This window comes from Euleptes europaea, chromosome 16 (genome assembly GCF_029931775.1).
Source record: "Euleptes europaea isolate rEulEur1 chromosome 16, rEulEur1.hap1, whole genome shotgun sequence".
NCBI classification, from domain to species: Eukaryota; Metazoa; Chordata; class Lepidosauria; order Squamata; family Sphaerodactylidae; genus Euleptes; species Euleptes europaea.
The window spans coordinates 1,864,994-1,883,413 of NC_079327.1; the positions used below are offsets into that span (position 1 = coordinate 1,864,994).

The window sequence follows — 18,420 nt, forward strand, 5'->3', positions numbered from 1 at the left end:
CTCTCAGCCCCACCTACCTCACAAGGTGTCTGTTGTGGGTAGGGGAAGGGAAGGCAATCATAAGCTGCTTTGAGACTCCTTAAAGGTAGAGAAAAGCAGGGTACAAAAACCAACTCTTCTTCTTTTTGTCTGTTGCTCTTTGGAGCCTGCAGATGACTCTGGCTCAAAACTTGGCTCCAGAACCCAGGAAACGTGGCTGGAAGACACGCTCCTGGCCTGGATTCCGGTACAGCTTCCAAGGACCACAGTACAGCCTGGCCTAAAAAAGCAAAAGAGCGCTAAGCATTCAAAGAAAAAAAATATCCTCTGGATGTGAACATTAATGGTAGCGAAGTGAGCTACTAGTGAATCCACAGGTGGAGCCCCAATACTTGCAGCAAATCCGTCATAAAAAAATAACACACTGGCAGCAAAAAAACTTGTAATTATTGCCGCTCCTTTTCCATCTTTGTCTTCTGCAGAATACTTTGTAGAAAGTGCATAGATAATTGCTCCTTGTTTATCTTCAGCCTCTCTGCCTATAACAAACGGGGGTGGTCATAGTACCAGGATGCGGAAAGCCAAGCAGCGTTCTCTGGGTTGTCTTTTCTGGCCTGCCTTTTCTGCCTTTCTTTAAATGTTTCATGTTTACAGGATCTTCTGCAACCACTGACATGCTTTTGCTAGTGGAGTTCATCGAAAGCTTTTCATAGGTCATGAGAAAAAAGTCTTCCAGTAGCCCATTTATGGTGTTTATTACTGTCCTCCTGCCATCTGTTTCCGTGGTCAACCGAGAAGCGCCAGCGCCATCTATTGGCCAAATGTTAATCTGTGCTACCCAAACCTGGCTTCATTTTCGGTGCTGGAAAGTGCCCTCAAGTCGAAGCTGACCTCTGGTGACCCCCTCATGGGGTTTTCAAGTTCAGAGAGGAAGAGAGGTGGTTTGCGGTTCCCTTCCTCTGCGTAGCAACCCTGGACTTCCTTGGTGGTCTCCCATCCAAGTACTAGCCAGGGCTGACCCTGCTTAGCATTCATGAACACACATGAAGCTGCCTTCTACTGAACCAGACCCTTGGCCCATCAAAGTCGGTATTGTCTACTCAGACTGGCAGCAGCTCTCTAAGGTCTCAGGCTGAGGTTTTTCCCATCACCTACTTGCCTAGTCCCTTAAAGTGGAGATGCTGCCGGGGATTGAGCCTGAGACCTTCTGCATGCCAAGCAGATGCTCTACCACTGAGCCACAGCTCCTGAGATCTGATTGGGCTAGCTTGGGCCATCCAGGTCAGAATAGCAGATACAAATCCCTCAAAGGAGACACAAACGGGATTAAATTAACAATTTGCGGATTTAAATTAGCCATTTGGATTTTCCCCTCAGTAGGCTGTTTAGATCCCCATGTTGTGATGCCTGTCGGGATGGAGCTCCATGTAGGAGAAAGATTTTATTCTTTCAGGAAGCTCGTCTTCTCTGCCGGCACACCTTGCAAGTCAAATAAAGCAAGACGAGGCCTGATCAGAGTATCCTGTTGGATTCCTCCCAGAGAAACAGATGGGAAAGGATCAGATTGGAAATGAAATAATCATCTGTTGTTACAGAAACACACAGCTGAGAACATTGAGTCTGAAATCAATCTTTTTGCAATATGAGATGCCAAGCCTCTTTGCCAGTAGTCTGGGATGTAAATGCCCAAGCTGCATTTCTGGAGAAAAACAACCAAGACTCAGAGCGAGGCCTGGTATAATGCAGGAAGTGCAAAGCCTAGGGAAAAAAACATCAGCAAATGGATAATTGAAATGTCTGGATCCTTACTTTGAAAAGGAGGGGGGGAACAACCTGCTAGAACGGAATCAAACACAAAAAGAGCTTCTAAGAAGGGAACTGACTTGCTTATGGCTCACTGCAGCAAAACTCCTGATGGGAAACCTGTCGAAAAGCAAGAGAATCCCCCTGCAATTCTAAAACATGAGAGACGTTAATAGTTTATAAGATATTTTCCCAGTTGAAAAAGGTGGCAGACCCTTTCATGTGCAAACAATTGTTTTAGAAAAAAATGGTTCTTGTTCTACATGAGACTCTGCCAATTAAACAATTTCCTTTTAATTTCCACAGTATAATAATACTGTGAGAGTATTTTCTTGCTGAAAAATGAAAATGAGACAAGCTGCAGCGTTGTAGCAACTAGCGTTGTAGAACTTTTTTTCTGCATATGTTTCCTATGTTAAGTAGTATTTTTTCATTGTAACTCTGGACACTTCCGAAAAACTGTCCAAAACTTATTCCATGATATGTATCACATCAAGGATTTGTTTATTTTGAATTAGAGAAACATACCAAATACTTGGATGCGTGTTTCCAGAGGGCCAGTCACACACTCTCCATCTAACCTACTTCACAGGGTTGTTGTGAGAATAAAAAGGAGGACAGGAAAAAACCGTAAGCTGCTATTTCCCACTGGGGAGAAAAGTGGGCTATAAATGAAGCAGACAAACAAATTTACCCTTTGCTGACATTTCCCCACTTCAAATCGATTGTAAAAAAAGGTTCCTCTCCCCCCCACCCCCCCGATACCTTTTTGAACCCTACCCCCGGGTTCAGAACACATTTGTTTTGTTCGTTGAAATATAACCTACAAAGATTGCTTTGGGCATTTTTTTTGACTTTTTTTGTAAAAATTGATCTTTTGTACATATTGCTGTTTGGAAACTAGGTTGATTTTTCTATTGTAAATCCTTGTGTAGGTTTGCCAGCTCCAGGTTGGGAAATACCTGGAGATTTTAGGGGCGGAGCCTGAGGAAGGCGGGGCTTGGGGAGGGGAGGGACTTCAATGCCATAGAGTCCAATTGCCATCACGGCCATTTTCTCCAGGGGAACTGATCTCTATCGGCTGGAGATCAGTTGTAATAGCGGGAGATCTCCAGCTAGTACCTGGAGGTTGGATACCCTATCCTTGTGGTAAGTGCAGCATTTTATTACTTAGTGCTTCGTTTTTGCCAGAGATCCTGCCTTATCAAAAGGAAGGCATTAAAGCAGAATCTCAACCTCGCTGTTCATGAAATGGTAGAAAAGCTGCTTTGATTTCTCCAAGAGCCACAGGAGGGTAACAGAGAGCCACTAATTTTATTGCATGCTGAACAATGGCTGCTAAAAAAAACAAAAAAACACACACATTATGGTGCTGAATGAACAGAGATAAAGTTGCACATTTTTATGAGCTTCTAGTAATTCCTTTTAAACACAGATGTGATAACAGAAAAGTCAAAGGGGGGTAGGAAGATTAAGGCCACTCAGGTTTCATTGCGCTGGCGAAAACAGTTTACTAGTGAGCCCCCATAAGTAAAAGAAGTAATAATAATAGTAATAGTAATAACAACTGTTAACATTACTACTGCTGCTAATAATAATGACAACAGTAATAACAACTATAAAACATTAGTGCAGATAAAAGATTAAGTTTGCAGCAGTGCTGAACCACCATTTTAAAAATCCTTCTTAAACAGTGCAGGAAAATCAAGAGTTTCCGTCTAGACTTTAGGAAGAACTTCCTGAGAGCGGTTCCTCAGTCGAACAGGCTTCCTCGGGAGGTAGTGAGCTCTCCTTCCCTGGAGGTTTTTAAGCAGAGGCTAGATGGCAATCTGTCAGCAGTGCTGATTGTATGACCTTGGGCAGTTCATGGGAGGGAGGGCATCTTGGCCATCTTCTGGGCATGGAGTAGGGGTCACTGGGTGTGTGTGGGGGAGGTAGTTGTGAATTTCTTTGCATTGTGCAGGGGGTTGGACTAGATGATCCTGGTGGTCCCTTCCAACTCTTCTATGATTCTGTGCCCATCTGTTACCAAGGCTGATTCTGTGAACTTAGGCAGATCATGAGAGGGAGGGCAGGAAGGGTTGCATCAATATTTTGGCTCTCGTGGCCCTTTCTTACATGCCCAGGGAAATGCCGACCACCACTTTAGGGTCAGGAAGAAATATTCCTCCAGGACAGATTGGCCAATCATCCTGGAGGGGTTTTTGTTGCCGTCTTCTGGGCATGGAGTAGGGGTCACTGGGGGTGTGTGTGGGGGGGGAGGTAGTTGTGAATTTACTGCATTGTGCAGGGGGTTGGATTAGATGGCCCTGGTGGTCCCTTCCAATTCTATGGTTCTATGAAAGAAGAGAATGGGCCAGTCGCATAAGAGCCCCACTTGTCCCCACTCTGGCTTGGCAGTCCAGGATTCCATGGCTGATGGTATTGAAAGCCACTGAGAGGTCCAGAGAGCCCGTTGAGATAAACTCTCCCCATTGATCAGCTTGCTACCAGAGGTAGCATCAGTAGTCTTCTCGCTAACTCTGAATCGGTGCATGATAGACTTTGACTTGTGTATACCTTTTTGATTCCCAAGATAAAGCACTAACTTTTTTTCCCTTCTCTGGAACGTTACATAATAATGTTGCTCTCATCCATCCTTTAGGATCCACCCATAACTGTTCCATGGTGAAATCTTATAGATAGGACATGATGAAATGACCTCTTCTCTTCAATTGCTACATTTTTTTTGCCTCCCCAGATAACTATCCAGCGAGACAGTGGCTTGGATGTTAGTTCTCCAAAGCATGGGAAGGTCGATCCTGACAACGTTCCTCATGTTGGTGGAAACACCTGGGCTGGTGGGACAGGTAAAGGTTCACGGTGTACATGGTGGCTGCCAACTGGGAAGGCTTTAAGAGGGGAGTAGACATGTTCATGGAGGAGAGGGCTATCCATGGCTACTAGTCAAAATGCATACTAGTCATGATGCACATCTATTCTCTCCAGGATCAGAGGAGCATGCCCATTATCTTAGGTGTTGTGGAACACAGGCAGGATGGTGCTCTGCAGTTGTCTTGTTTGTGGGCTTCCTAGAGGTACCTGATTGGCCACTATGCGAACAGACTGCTGGACTTGATGGGCCTTTAATTCAGACATCTACTGAATTAGATGTCTCCTTTATGGTGCCACCAAGTCACGGCTGACTTATGACGACCCTGTAGAGTTTTTAAGGCAAGAGACGTTCAGAGGTGGTTTGTCATTCCAAGTGCTAAACCAGGGCTAACTTGCTTACGTTCTGAGCCATGACGACATCGAGCTAGTCTGGGCCAGATGTCTCCTTATCGATTACATGTACAGATCTGGTGATTACATCTTGTCCAAAAGACCGTTAAGACAACTCAAAGAGATGTGGCTTCAAGAGTGCTTGTCACAAGGAAGACCTGTGCAGTCTAGTTAAAGGTCTCGAAATGTTAAAATCAGAGTCAAAATAGGGTACAACTGGGGTACAACTGACCTCCTCCCATCAAAAACTGGATCATTAGTTCACCCTCTTCTCTAAATAAAAATCTTAACCGCAGTGCGCCACAAATAAGGAGTCTTTAAGCAGAAGCTGGATAAATACTTGTCTGGCATGCTCTAGGCTGATCCTGCATTAAGCAGGTGGTTGGACTAGATGGCCTGTATGGCATCTTCCGACTCTATGATTCTAAGGAGCATTGCATTTCAGAAATGTTGTTACTAGAGCAAACTCCTCTTGAAGATTGGCCTAGGGTGAGATGTCTGTCTGTCTTTGCCTCAGAAGTAGAGGCAAGAAAAGTGGAAAAGTCTTGGGAGCATCCAGCAATGATCACACAAATTGGGTTGGCTTTGGGGTATCTTTGAGGTCTGCAGCGCTCTTTGTGTGGAGGGCCTGTTATTCTCCGATTCCCGATAATCCCTTCACACCTGCACAGACCCTATTCTGAAATTCAAAGAAAAACAGTTTTTTTTCCTGATTCTCTTCCAGGCGGGAGAGACACTGCTGGCCTGGGGGGCAAAGGGGGGCCGTACCGGCTGGATGCCGGCCACAAGGTGCACCAGGTGTCTCAGGCCGAGAAAGACGCTGTGCCCGAAGAGGTGAAGAGAGCTGCCAGAGAGATGGGAGAAAAGGCTTTTAAGCAGAGGTTAGTAGTCACCTATTCTCTGCTTCCCTTCCTGGAATCGAAACATATTTGGGAATGGAATGCCATGCCTATTTTCTGTCCTTTAAGATACTAGTGATAGTGATAAAGCCGAAGACCATCACAATTCACCATAAAAAACATACTAAATTCTAGGAGTTTGAATTCCCATGAGAATGACCACTCTAATCAGTTGTTCAAGCTACCAAGGCTGTTTTCGTCTGCTCCACGTAATTTGGGAGGGGCCATGGCTCAGTGGTAGAGCATCTGCTCGGCATGCAGAAGGTCCCAGGTTCAATCCCTGGCATCTCCAGTTAAAGGGACTAGGCAAATAGGTGACGTGAAAGACCCCTGCCTGAGACCCTGGAGAGCCGCTGCTGGTCTGAGTAGACAATACTGACTTTGATGGACCAAGGGTCTGATTCAGTAGAAGGCAGCTCCATGTGTCTGTCTGGTATTATCAGCGTCATGGAATTAAGACAATTTAAATGCAGTGTATTTAAACTGTTTTAATATGTTATATTTTGGTTTATGTCAATGTATTTTAATCTGATGTAAACCGCCTTGCCCCTGGCTTGCCAGGGGAAGGCAGGATATAAAAAAAAGCTGCTTTTTATTATTATTGTTGTTGTTACCAAGCATGCTGATGGGATCTTTTAAACCTAGGTAAACGCCTCTTCTTTTGTCTCTGTCAGGCTAAAGGAGATCAAAATGAGCGAATATGATGCAGCTACCTATGAGAGGTTCTCTGGGGCAGTTCGACGGCAAGTTCACCTGCTTCGAGTCATCCTGGACAGTCTACAGGTAACACTCTCCTCGGCTTTTGGAAACAGGTGGACTTTTCCACTTTCCCTTCACATTCACCAGCTGACTTCCTCCTGTACTCATGAAAAAATGAAGAGGACCATGAAAAATACCTTGTGAACTATATAGCCAATGCACTATATCAGTAGAAAAGAGCAAGAGTCCAGTAGCAAAGACTAACAACATTTCTGGTAGAGTCGTTCTTCTTCAGAGCTGTGGCTCACGAAAGCTCATACCCTGCCAGAAATTTTGTTAGTTTTTAAGGTGCTACTGGTCTCTTGCTCTTTTTCTACTGCTGTATATAGCACTGTATATCATACAAAAATGCATACCTATATTTTGTATGCCAAAATATAGATGGAATCCAAAAGTAGATCCACAAAATTACCAGCAAAGACTGTGAGCTTCTCCTCAGAAGAGGTATGCTTGGCTTTGACTTCAGCTAGGATTTGGATTTCAGTCTGTCTTCAAAAGACAAATCTCTGCTGTGACCTCACTACAGCAGTTGAACAATGACTTCATGCTAAAACTTCAGCAGGGCCCAGGTCTATCCCAGTTTCATTGAGAGGGAGTAAATCCCAGATTAGTGCATGGAACTGGAGGAGAAATTTAAGTTCAGACAGTATGGACTGAGATCCTTTTCTCAAAATCCCAGGTGCTGAAACTGTGGAGAGGCTAAATAGGTTGCACATTCTGAACCGTGGCAGTCTTGTCCAAACATTGATAGAATTGCATAGAAATGGGAGCTTTAACATAAGAACGAAAGAGAAACCCTGCTGGATCAGACCAAGGCCCATCAAGTCCAGCAGTCTGTTCACACAGTGGCCAACCAGGTGCTTCTAGGAAGGCCACGAAGAAGACGACTGCAGCAGTATTATCCTGCCTGTGTTCCACAGCACCTCATATAATAGGCTTGCTCCTCTGATACTAGAGAGAACAGGTATGCATCAGGACCAGTATCCATAAGAAAGGCCCTGCTGGATCAGACCCAGGCCCATCAAGTCCAGCAGTCCGTTCACACAGTGGCTAACCAGGTGCCACCAGGAAGCCCACAAAGAAGATGACTGAAGCAGCATTGTCCTGTCTGTGTTCCACAGCACCTCATATAAGAGGCATGCTCCTCTGGTACTGGAGAGAATAGGTATGCATCAGCTGCTATTAAGTAGTAGAAGAAGAAGAGTTGGTTTTTATATACCAACTTTCTCTGCCACTTAAGGGAGAATCAAACTGGCTTACAAGCACCTTCCCTTCCCCTCCCCACAACAGACACCTTGTGAGTTAGGTGGGGCTGAGAGAGAGTGACTTGCCTGAGGTCACCCAGCTGGCTTCATGTGGAGGAGTGGAGAAACCAACCCAGTTCACCAGATTAGCCTCCGCCGTTCACGTGGAGAAGTGGGGAATCAAACCCAGACCTCCAGATCAGAGTCCACTGTTCCAAACCACCACTCTTAACCACTATGCCACACAAAAATGTTATTGTTGTTGTTGTTGTTGTTATTGAGAGAATCTTCCATTTTAAATATTCCAAATGTTCTATTTATGATGAAATACGATTGATGATGAAATATGATAAAATGGTGTATAACAGGTGCTTTAGTATTGCTAACTTTTGACATAGTGCATTTTAAGTGTTCCTGCTTAAAGTTCCAGTTTCTTGCATGAAGGGAAGACTTGAAGCATCATAACATAGTCAGGGCTGATAAGAGGCTGAACACTATTCAAGGGCCTAGATCCTGGGTGTGGGGATGGGGGTGGGTGTTTCCCCTTCCTTGGCCAGGGGTTAGCAACGTGCCCCTTCAACAGCCTTGAAGTCCCTGGAGAGTCCTAATGTGCCTGTTTGCTTGAGCACCTTTTATCAGTAGCAGAAGTACATAATTTCCCCCCCATAGTACTAACAAGAGTGTCTTCAGTTCAAGGGAAAAGTGCAGCATGCTCCATTTCCGGAGATTGTGTCCTCTTCCTGCCAAATGTATCGTGGAACTGTCTAACCAGCAACCCAGATGTTCTGCCCTGCCTATAATGTACCGAAAAGGGAACAAGTAGTCTGAACATGAGAATTAAACAACCTATTCATTTGATGTATCAGGAAAACTTAATGATATTGTTTAGTCTGTGCCCGGGTCAATGGTGGAAGAAGGAATCAAAGGAATGTTCCTCTGTACAAAACACCTTCTTCACATAGAAAGCACACATGTCAGGGTGGAGGGGGGGTCTAGTCTTTCTCCCCCTGTGAGAAAAGGGTACCTGTCAAGGTGTTCTGTGGTGCTGTCAGGCTCAGTCCAAAGACTCATGCATGCAGCATAGGTGTCCACGCAGTGATGCATTTAACCAACTCATGGCATTAATGGGAAGCCCTCGATAACAAGCTAAGATCCCATTTAGTGTGATTAAAAGAAATTCTCTCCGTTTCTCTTTGCCCAAAGGGGCCATCATGTTTACTCTTAGATTTGAGTCCAGTAGCTCCTTAGAGACTAATGAGATTTTCTGGGTGTGAGCTTTTGAGAATCAAAGCTCTGGTATCTGACAAAGGGAGCTCGGACTCTCAAAAGCTCATACCCAGAAAATCTCATCAGTCTCTACGGTGCTGCTGGACTCGAATCTAAGAGTAAACATGATGGCCCCTTAGGGTGTTTTTTCCATCCTCCAAAATGAAACAAAACTTGTACCCTGCCGATGAAATGAACTGCAGCCAGCTCACTCCTCCCACCAACCCTGATCTATTTGCATTCATGACTTCCTTATTCATTCAAAAGAAAGAATATTGTAGATGAAAAAAATAGAAGGTTCTTCTGAAGAAGGTTGTTGCATTATCATTAGACATTTTAGAAACAAGGAGAGCCAAGAATTTCAAACCTTCTCCTTACAGACATAGTAAGACCTCTTCTGCTTTGTGTTGAATGCTGATATATATCCCATGGGATGAGGAAACACTGACCTGGTAACAACTGTCCTGCTAACTGGAAGTCAGTAGATTTGAGAGCTCTCTCGTTTTATTCCAGGAAACAGGAAAGCACTTGGTCTCCATGTTCTGTCCAAGGCTGAATGCAAAGGCATGACAGATGTTTAGAGCATATCCTGTAGATCATGTCCTTGATGCCCCATAGCGAAAAATTTATTTCCTTGTCTTTGTTTGAAATTATGCCTGAAATAATGCTGCTTCTCAAAGGGAACCCAGAAAGCCATCTTTATACTTTTAATAAAAAGCAATCATTTTATAGTTTATATTTAAAATTTCATAATTACAAAGATCCGAATGCTTGAAAAGAATTATTTGTATCATTTGTTATATTCCCTCTGTGCTCAGGAGACATTCCCTTTGTTTTTTAAGTACTCAAGGCCAAGCTTGTTCCATGCTTTGCATAAGGAGTTCCACCAATACTTTAAGAACTCTATTCCTTACAGGGCACATTTCTTAGTGAGTGGGGGTTTCTTTTCCTTTGCAGGCCAAAGGAAAGGAAAGGCAATGGCTGAGACATCAGGCAATAGGAGAACTAGATGATACCAAGATCATTGATAGTCTGACTGGTGAAAAAGCCATCTACAAGCGTCGGGGAGATCTTGACCCACAAGTAAGTCGAATGAACAGTATCTTCACACCAGTTCTTTTCCTGCTTTTCACTGTTTCTTTGGCATTTTTTCACCCTAGAAAATTTGGTTTAATCTCAGTCCACAAACAGCTCACTTTAATTCCATATTATTCATGATACTTGGATTATAGGGAGACCGTTGGAAGCCACATCAACCTCATGACTAGGGTTGTCAACCTCCAGGTGGCTCCAGGAGATCTCCTGCTATTGCAATTGATCTGCAGGTGACCAATATCTGTTCCCTTGGAGAAAATGGCTGCTTTGGAGGGTGGACTATGACACTTACAATGGGAGTTCAGATTCTTAATTAATGCAGTCCTCAAACAACCCCTGAAGGGAGAGCCATCCTCGACCAGGTATTTGTAAAATAAGCCCCACTGGTTTTATTTTATTTATTTATTTATTTTATTTAATTCGTCCTCCCCCAACCAAGGTCAGACTCAGGGTGGCTAACAACCATATAAATAAATCGTTAAAATCAGTCATAGAAACAATGTGTCATGATACATTCATACTTAAGATCCAGATTAATTAGAACTATTTAAAATCGATTAAAAGATGGCTTCTAAATTCCTCTTACGGGGGAGCAAACACCCACAAGAGACACAGCAAACAGCAGCTGGGGCTACAAGACGAGAAGGCTCCAGCAGGAAAGGCTGTTTGATGTGAAACCCTCGTTTTACGTTTTCTGGACTCAAGACTATGCAGGAATGATACTTAAGGGTCACAACAGCAAACCCATCTTCAGTGGCACCCGTGAAGGGTTTTGTAAACTGCAGCTCATTCTACTTGAGAGACAAGCTTAATGAATTTCCGTCCTCTCGAGTGAAATATATCATCAATATCGAGGGCAAAGGATTAGAAAGTCTGTCTGTTTCTGCAAAGCGTGTCTGTGCGTTGAGAAAATTGCAAAAATACTAAAAAGATTATTCAGTGGAAAAGAAAAAAACATTGGAAGCCAGTAAAATAGAACAAATGTTTTAAATACTTTTATCTGTTTGCCAAACTCTCCATGAGTAGTAACTTAGTATTCATACTCGGGATCATTTTATGTGTCATTAAATACCTTTCCTAATCCAGGAGACGTGCCAGAAAGTGTCAAAACAGATGCTTTGTTTTTAAAGGGCCCACTCGTCAGTCAGAGCGTGAGGGTACCTGGAATCCTGCTTCAACCCCTTTAAAAGACTTTGGTCTTAGCAGAGAATCTTTACAATGCAGTGCTGCCTTTTCCAAATAATATATGTTAAAGAATTTTCCTTATTGCTTTTGGAATGAATTCCAGATTTGAGATCCATTTTATTAAAATAAGAAGAAACTGATCTGTAGAAGCGTAGCTCCTATTAGCCATGTGGGGAATATTTCTTGGATATCAGGTCCAGTGTGAGGAATGGAAACCCAGATGTCTGTTCCCTCAAGAACTTGTGAAGCATGTACTGGAGTGTGATATTTTAATAGGAACAATATCAGAATATCCTGATTATGACTAGCTACAGGTCATATGCTAGTGAGCTCATTTTTGAGTTTCGTAGAACTTCTTCTCAGCTTTGCCAAAAAAAGAGGGTTGTGTGTGGGGTTGTGGGGGGAGAATGCATGGACGCATGAAGCTGCCTTCTACTGAATCAGACCCTTGGTCCATCAAAGTCAGCATAGCCTACTCAGACCAGCAGCGGCTTTCCAGGGTCTCGGGTAGAAAGGTCTGTCCCATCACCTGCTACCTGGTCAACTAGAGTGGCTGGGGATTGAACCTGGGACCTTCTGCATGCCAAGTGGATGCTCTGCCACTGAGCCAGGGCCCCCTCCCCAAAAGAAAAAGGTGTTCCAGGTCAAGGTCCATTCAAATGCCCCATCCACACCATGTAACTATCATCAGAGGATGGTTTGATGTATTTTTGTCTGCTTGGTCTAAAAACAGTTTTTAAGTCGACCTTGCACAATCTGCATTTTCCCTCTAGTGTTTTTTTTAATTTGTTTAATTTTATACGTTTCTATAATTCAGAGTGGCTAACAACATGAGTTAAAACAGCAAACACAAGTCACAAAAATAAAATAGTGTTATCTAACCATCACTCCTACCCCAACCTTACAATATACAAGACTGACCAGTTAAGAGACACCACAAAAGTATCCAGATGATAAAACCTGGAGTCTGGATCAGAGAGCCTGAAGAAGAAGAAGAAGAGTTGGTTTTTATATGCCGACTTTCTCTACCTTTTAAGGAGTCTCAAAGTGGCTTACAATCTCCTTCCCTTCCCCTCCCCACAACAAACACTTTGTGAGGCAGGTGGGGCTGAGAGAGCTCTAAGAGAACTGTGACTGGCCCAAGGTCACCCAGCAAGCTTCATGTGGAGGAGTGGGGAATCAAACCTGGTTCTCCCGATTAGAGTCCGCCACTCTAAACCACTACACCACGCTGACTCCGTGCCCACTCTTGCTAAAGTGCCTCTTTCTAAAGTGCTTCTTTTTCACTCGTGATCCTGACTTTCCCATCTCTTCCTTGAAGCTCGGTAGCCCCCTGCAGAAGCCCAAACGCCTCCGCCTGGTGGTGGATGTCTCGGGCAGCATGTACCGCTTCAACGGAGTGGATGGGCGGTTGGAGCGTTCCATGGAAGCGGCCTGCATGGTGATGGAAGCCTTCGAGAACTACGAGCACAAGTTTAAGGTGATTTTTTTAAACGAGTGGCCCGGGATTTCATGGCTATGAGGTCATATGTGTATGGGGAGAAAGGAGAAGGAGGCTATGGTGGTGGGTGGGAAGTGCCGTCAAGTCACAGCCAACTTATGGTGACTTCGTAAGGTTTTCAAGGCAAGAGACTAACAGAGGTGGTTTGCCATTGCCTGCCTCTGCGTAGCAGCCCTGGACTTCCTCAGTGGTCTCCTATCCAAGGACTAACCAGGGCCGACCCTGCTTCGCTTCTGAGATCTGACAAGGTGGTTTTATCCATTGCCTGCCTCTGCGTAGCGACCCAGGGCTTCCTCGGTGGTCTCCCATTCAAGTACAAACCAGGGCTGACCCTGCTTTGCTTCCGAGAGCTGATGAAATCGGGCTAGCCTGGGCCATCCAGGTCAGGGCTGAAGGATGTTTTGGCTAAGTATAAATAACAACATAATATTTTCATGCATATTAAGAAATTGATTCTTCAGCGTCCTGAAAATAATTTTCCACCAGCAGTTGGAATCGCTGTACATGAGTAGGTCGTATCATACCTTGTGTAGGTCTTTATTTGTCCAAGACATTTGTGGTCCACAGCTTTTAACCCATACATGCTCACAAGGTGCCTTCCATCATTAAAAACATAAAATACTATCAAATGTATAAAAAAACTGAAAAAGCCAGAAAATCAGCTAAAATCCGAATGCTAGCCAGATGACATAAAACTTTCTGTTTCTCTCTGTCTCTCATATGATGGCTGATTAACGATGTTGCATAAATATTTTCATTGCAGTATGACATCACTGGTCATTCTGGAGATGGTTTCAACATTGCTTTGGTCAACAGTGACAAAGTCCCGAAGAATAATAAGGAAAGATTAGAGGTTTTGAAGGTAAAATGATCCTGGTCGGATACCTTTATGCCTGATAATACTTTTTGGTGGGGGCTTATATCCAGCGCAGGGAGTCAAACTAGAAAAGAAGCATAGGTGTGTGTGTGAAAATGCAATCTGATTTATTAAAAAATAATTTTGGCACTTTAGAACCTGAGCCAGTATACAGTGTGGGCCTCCTGAAATACGTTGATTTCTCTCCCACCACAGGTATTGGATGTGCATATCAAAGCCAGGGAGGTGATTCGTACTTACCGTGGTTAAAGCCAGGGTAAATCTCGTAGTCTTGACAGAGCCACAATGCCCTGCAGCTCTTCCTATATTGTTGTTAATGGGTCACACCACAGTTTATTTTTAAAACTGAGGTTACAAAAGTAGTTCAACACTCATGCTCTGATAAAAGCAAATTGTCCACAGTATTCCGTTTTCACACTCTGGCTCAGAGAATACATTCTCTGAATGATCGTTAGCTGTGCCGGCCCTGTCCGTCTCGTCCAATTCTCCTGTCTCGCTCAGTGGTCAAATGGGTTCCTCTCCTCCTCCTGATCCCCTCCAGGGGTGCTACAGCTGAGAAGTCCCTGTCTCTCGTGATGTAACAGTGGCTGTTCTGATCACTTAATAAGGAGAAACTGGTGATCCCATTCTGTTTTCTTTTACACAGTGCTTGACATTGTATTACAGGAAGTGAGGAATTTTAACAAAGAGCAACACCCAATGCTGCGGTCATCAGTGTTCTTAATTCTAAGCAACCCCCTCCCCGGAAATCAGTGGTGCAAACCTCTGAGTTAATGTGGTTAGTATCAGGTTGAACATGTGTATGGTGCGCATCATTCTCCCAAAGCCAGCAAAATCAGAGCTGCAAGATTTAGCTTATCCAATGAAGGGGATCATACAGTTATCAGGCAGTATATTTCAAATATATTAGCATGTTCATGGAAGGCTGGAATAGAAGTGTTATATTTTTTAGCACAATCCCGCAAAGTTAAGTACTTTAATTTTACATTGACTGCAAAGGCAAGATTTGAGAACAGCCTTAACACTATCCCATTGAAACCAGTGATGCTTAACAGTAGATTTTTATGCATGGCTGTTTCACTCGCCGTCACCCTTCCAGTGACTTTGGGTCTTTGTGTTGATTATGCAATGCCGTTTCCAACAGTCAGAGATCGTCTCGCTCTCCCCCTGCGTTTCCCCACCCTTTCAAGTTCAAGACAAAACAGGTCCCTGAAAACCTGGGCAAAACACGGGGAAATGCAGCGGGGGAGCGAGGCGACCTCTGACAGTCGGAAACGGCACGCATGATCCAAACAAAGACTCGAAGTCATCGGGGGGGGGCGTGATGGCGAGGGAAACAGCCATGCATAAAAGGCCACTGTTTGTATAGATCATTGTTTAGGGCTAAATACCAGGGTATTTTTCAAATAATGCTCAAAATGATGTTATTATGTAGGCAGGTTTCATTTCTATCAGACTAATCTCCTTTACCTTCAGGAAGTCAGAAATTACTGTGAAAAGCCTCATATTCCTGAAAGCGTGCTGAGTCTAAAATAGTAAACGTGTGTCTCTTCTGTGAAACGTCATTTTTTTTATGCTTGGGCATCCAGGGATTCTCCACAGAGCTGCTGCTTCCTCAGCAGCCACAGGGGAATGCAAGGAGCCGAGGAGCTCCATAAAACGCATCTGTCTTTCCTTGTGGCAGAGTTACTGTAGCTTCCCAGAGGTTGACAAGATCCCTCAGTCATTGATTACGGCCACAGACCAGCAAATTAAAGCATACATGAACAGAGCGGCTGCAAGAACATATGTACAGTCTTACAAAGGTTCGCTTTTTCTGTTCATTACACACTCAGAAATTGGAAATTAGCAATACAGTTCCATTTCTGAGACAAACTAGGTTGTGTTGCCCTTAGGAGAATTTCTAAAGGGATTAATTTATTGGGATGTGGTTAAAATGTTAAATTCACTGTCAGAGGACGTAGTGATGGCAACAGGCATAGATGGCTCTAAAAGGGGGCTAGACAGATTGATGGAGGACAGGGTCTATCAGCAACTACTAGCCATGGTTACTAAAGGGAACTTTTACATTCAGAAGCAGTAAACCTCTGAATCCAAGTGCAAGGAGGTAACATGTGGGGAAGGCCTCAGCCTCTAGGCCCTGTTGCTGGCCCTCCAGAGGAACTGGTTGGCCACTGTGTGAGACAGGATGCTGGACTAGATGGACTCTCACTAGTCTGATCCAACCGGGCTCTTCTTACATTCTTGTGAAGGCCTTGGCCTCTGTGCCTTGTTGTTGGCTCTCCAGAGGAACTGGTTGGCCACTATGTGAGACAGGATGCTGGATGAGATGAACCAGTGGTCTGATTCAGCAGGGCTCTTCTTACGTTGTTATGAAGGCCTTGGCCTCTATGCCTTGCTGTTGGGCCTCCAGAGGAACTGGTTGGCCACTGTGTGAGACAGGATGCTGGACTAGATGGACCTTCACTGGTCTGATCCAGCAGGGCTCTTCTGGTGTTCTTATGAAGGCCTCGGCCTCTATGCCCTGTTTTTGGTCCTCCAGAGGGATTGGCTGGCCACTGTGTGAGACAGGATGCTGGACTAGATAGACCATTGGTCTGATCCAGCAGGGCTCTTCTGATGTTCCTATGACTTTTCAGTCCAGTTATGGAAAATATTTGCTGTCTTGTACATATCAGTGTATTCTTATTTATGGGATGAACTTGTTAACTGTTGGGGGAAGTGGTGGGGTGAGCATGTGGGGTACAAATGCTTGAAAGTGCAACAAGTGAGCACCAGTGTCAGTTCAGTGACTCTTGCATTTGCTAGTTTTCTTGTGTTGTCTCCCCTCCCCCCCAGATCATGCATGCCCATGCCCAGTTCTGTATGAGTGGAGACCATACCCTAGAAGGCACGGAGCATGCCATCCGGGAGGTAGCCAAGGAAGAGGCCGATGAATACTTTGTCATAGTCTTAAGTGATGCCAACCTGGAGCGGTACGGCATCCCGCCTGCCAGGTTTGCCGAGGCCTTGACCATCAATCCTCAAGTGAACGCTTTCACTATATTCATTGGGTCCTTGGGGGACCAGGCCGGCAGGTGAGTAACTAAGTCTGTGATGCAGGGGAAAGGATATGTGTGTATCTGCGCATGCACACTCATGCTTATCACATAAGATTTCCCATCTCTCTGTGTTCTGCGTGATGTGAGGGTCTTGTAATATGCTGTGCAGAAATCTGCCCACCAAAACAAGCATCTCTGGCAAGGCAGAACCACCCACAGTAGATCCCTTTACCTGAGTTCTCTACAAGTTGATTTTGGGGAGCATCAACAGAGGCATAACATCCAAATCACAAGATGTCATAGTCCCGCTGTACACCGCATTGGTCAGGCCACACCTGGAGTACTGTGTGCAGTTCTGGAGGCCTCGCTTCAAGAAGGATGTGGACAGAATAGAGCAGGTGCAGAGGACAGCGATGAGGATGATCAGGGGCCTGGAGACCAAGCCCTGTGAGGAAAGGCAGAGGGAGTTGGGAATATCTAGTATGGAGAAGAGGAGGTTGAGGGGGGACAGGATTGCTCTCTTGAAGTATTTGAAGGGCTGTCACTTAGAGGAGGGCAGGGAGCTGTTCCTGTCGGCAGCAGAGATTAGGACTCCCAATAATGGTTTTAAATTATGGGCGGAGAGGTACAGGCTGAATATTAGGATTTTTTTTTAACAGTAAGAGTAGTTCAACAGTGAAATCAGCTACCTAGGGTGGTGGTGAGCTCCCCCTCACTGGCAGTCTTTAAGCAGAGGCTGGACAAATGCTTGTCAGGGATGCTCTAGGCTGATCCTGCATTGAGCAGGGGGTTGAACTAGATGGCCTCTGTAGCCCCTTCCAACTCTATGATTCTATAAGCATCTGCTTATCAGGAAGCTCCATGTGACCTGAGCCCTTTGCCCTCTGCGTGGTTATCCCTCCCTTCCTGCAAAGAACTCAGGGCAGTCGTTTTGGTTCTTCCTTCCCCGCGGATCTCCTGTGCAGAGGACGGGAGCAGGTGGATTCACACTGCCTCTGCCTGCGCCAAAGCCCACTGCAATGTGGAAGACCCTCCTCTAAGTTCTTGGGCACTCACAAGGGCCTTGGTGGTAGTGGAAAGTGCTGTCAAGTTACAGCCAACCTATGACGACCTTTTAGGGTTTTCAAGGCAAGGCATGTTCCAAGGTGGTTTGCCATTGCCTGACTCTGCATAGCAACCCTGGGCTTCCTTGGTGGTCTCTCATCCAAATACTAACCATGGCTGACCCTGCTAGCTTCCAAGAGTTGATGAGATCAGGCTAGCCTGGGCCATGCAGGTCAGTTTGTTTTAGGCGGTGTGATTTGCAGTGGTCAAATTCTCCCTTTTCTCTTCCTTCTCTTTAGATTGCAGAGGACTCTACCAGCAGGCCGGGCTTTTATCGCCATGGATACCAAGGAAATACCACAGATTCTGCAGCAGATTTTCACTTCCACCATGCTGTCCAGCAGCTAGAAAGAACCGGACAATTCAGTGTGGAAAGCAGCTCAGAATAAATCTGGAAGATGAT

The 18,420-nt window shown here is 44.8% G+C and overlaps 1 protein-coding gene across 1 annotated transcript in view; it reads left to right on the top strand.

The window, feature by feature from the left end:
• VWA8 (von Willebrand factor A domain containing 8) overlaps positions 1 to 18,420 on the top strand; it is a 75,884-nt gene extending 57,464 nt beyond the window's left edge. The window contains exons 37-44 of the mRNA XM_056862099.1: positions 4,523 to 4,631; positions 5,771 to 5,927; positions 6,620 to 6,728; positions 10,172 to 10,297; positions 12,816 to 12,974; positions 13,759 to 13,857; positions 16,711 to 16,949; positions 18,257 to 18,420. Of these exons, the coding sequence (XP_056718077.1) occupies positions 4,523 to 4,631; positions 5,771 to 5,927; positions 6,620 to 6,728; positions 10,172 to 10,297; positions 12,816 to 12,974; positions 13,759 to 13,857; positions 16,711 to 16,949; positions 18,257 to 18,365 (1,107 nt within the window). The 3' untranslated portion in view covers positions 18,366 to 18,420. The remainder of the gene's footprint in view (positions 1 to 4,522; positions 4,632 to 5,770; positions 5,928 to 6,619; positions 6,729 to 10,171; positions 10,298 to 12,815; positions 12,975 to 13,758; positions 13,858 to 16,710; positions 16,950 to 18,256) is intronic.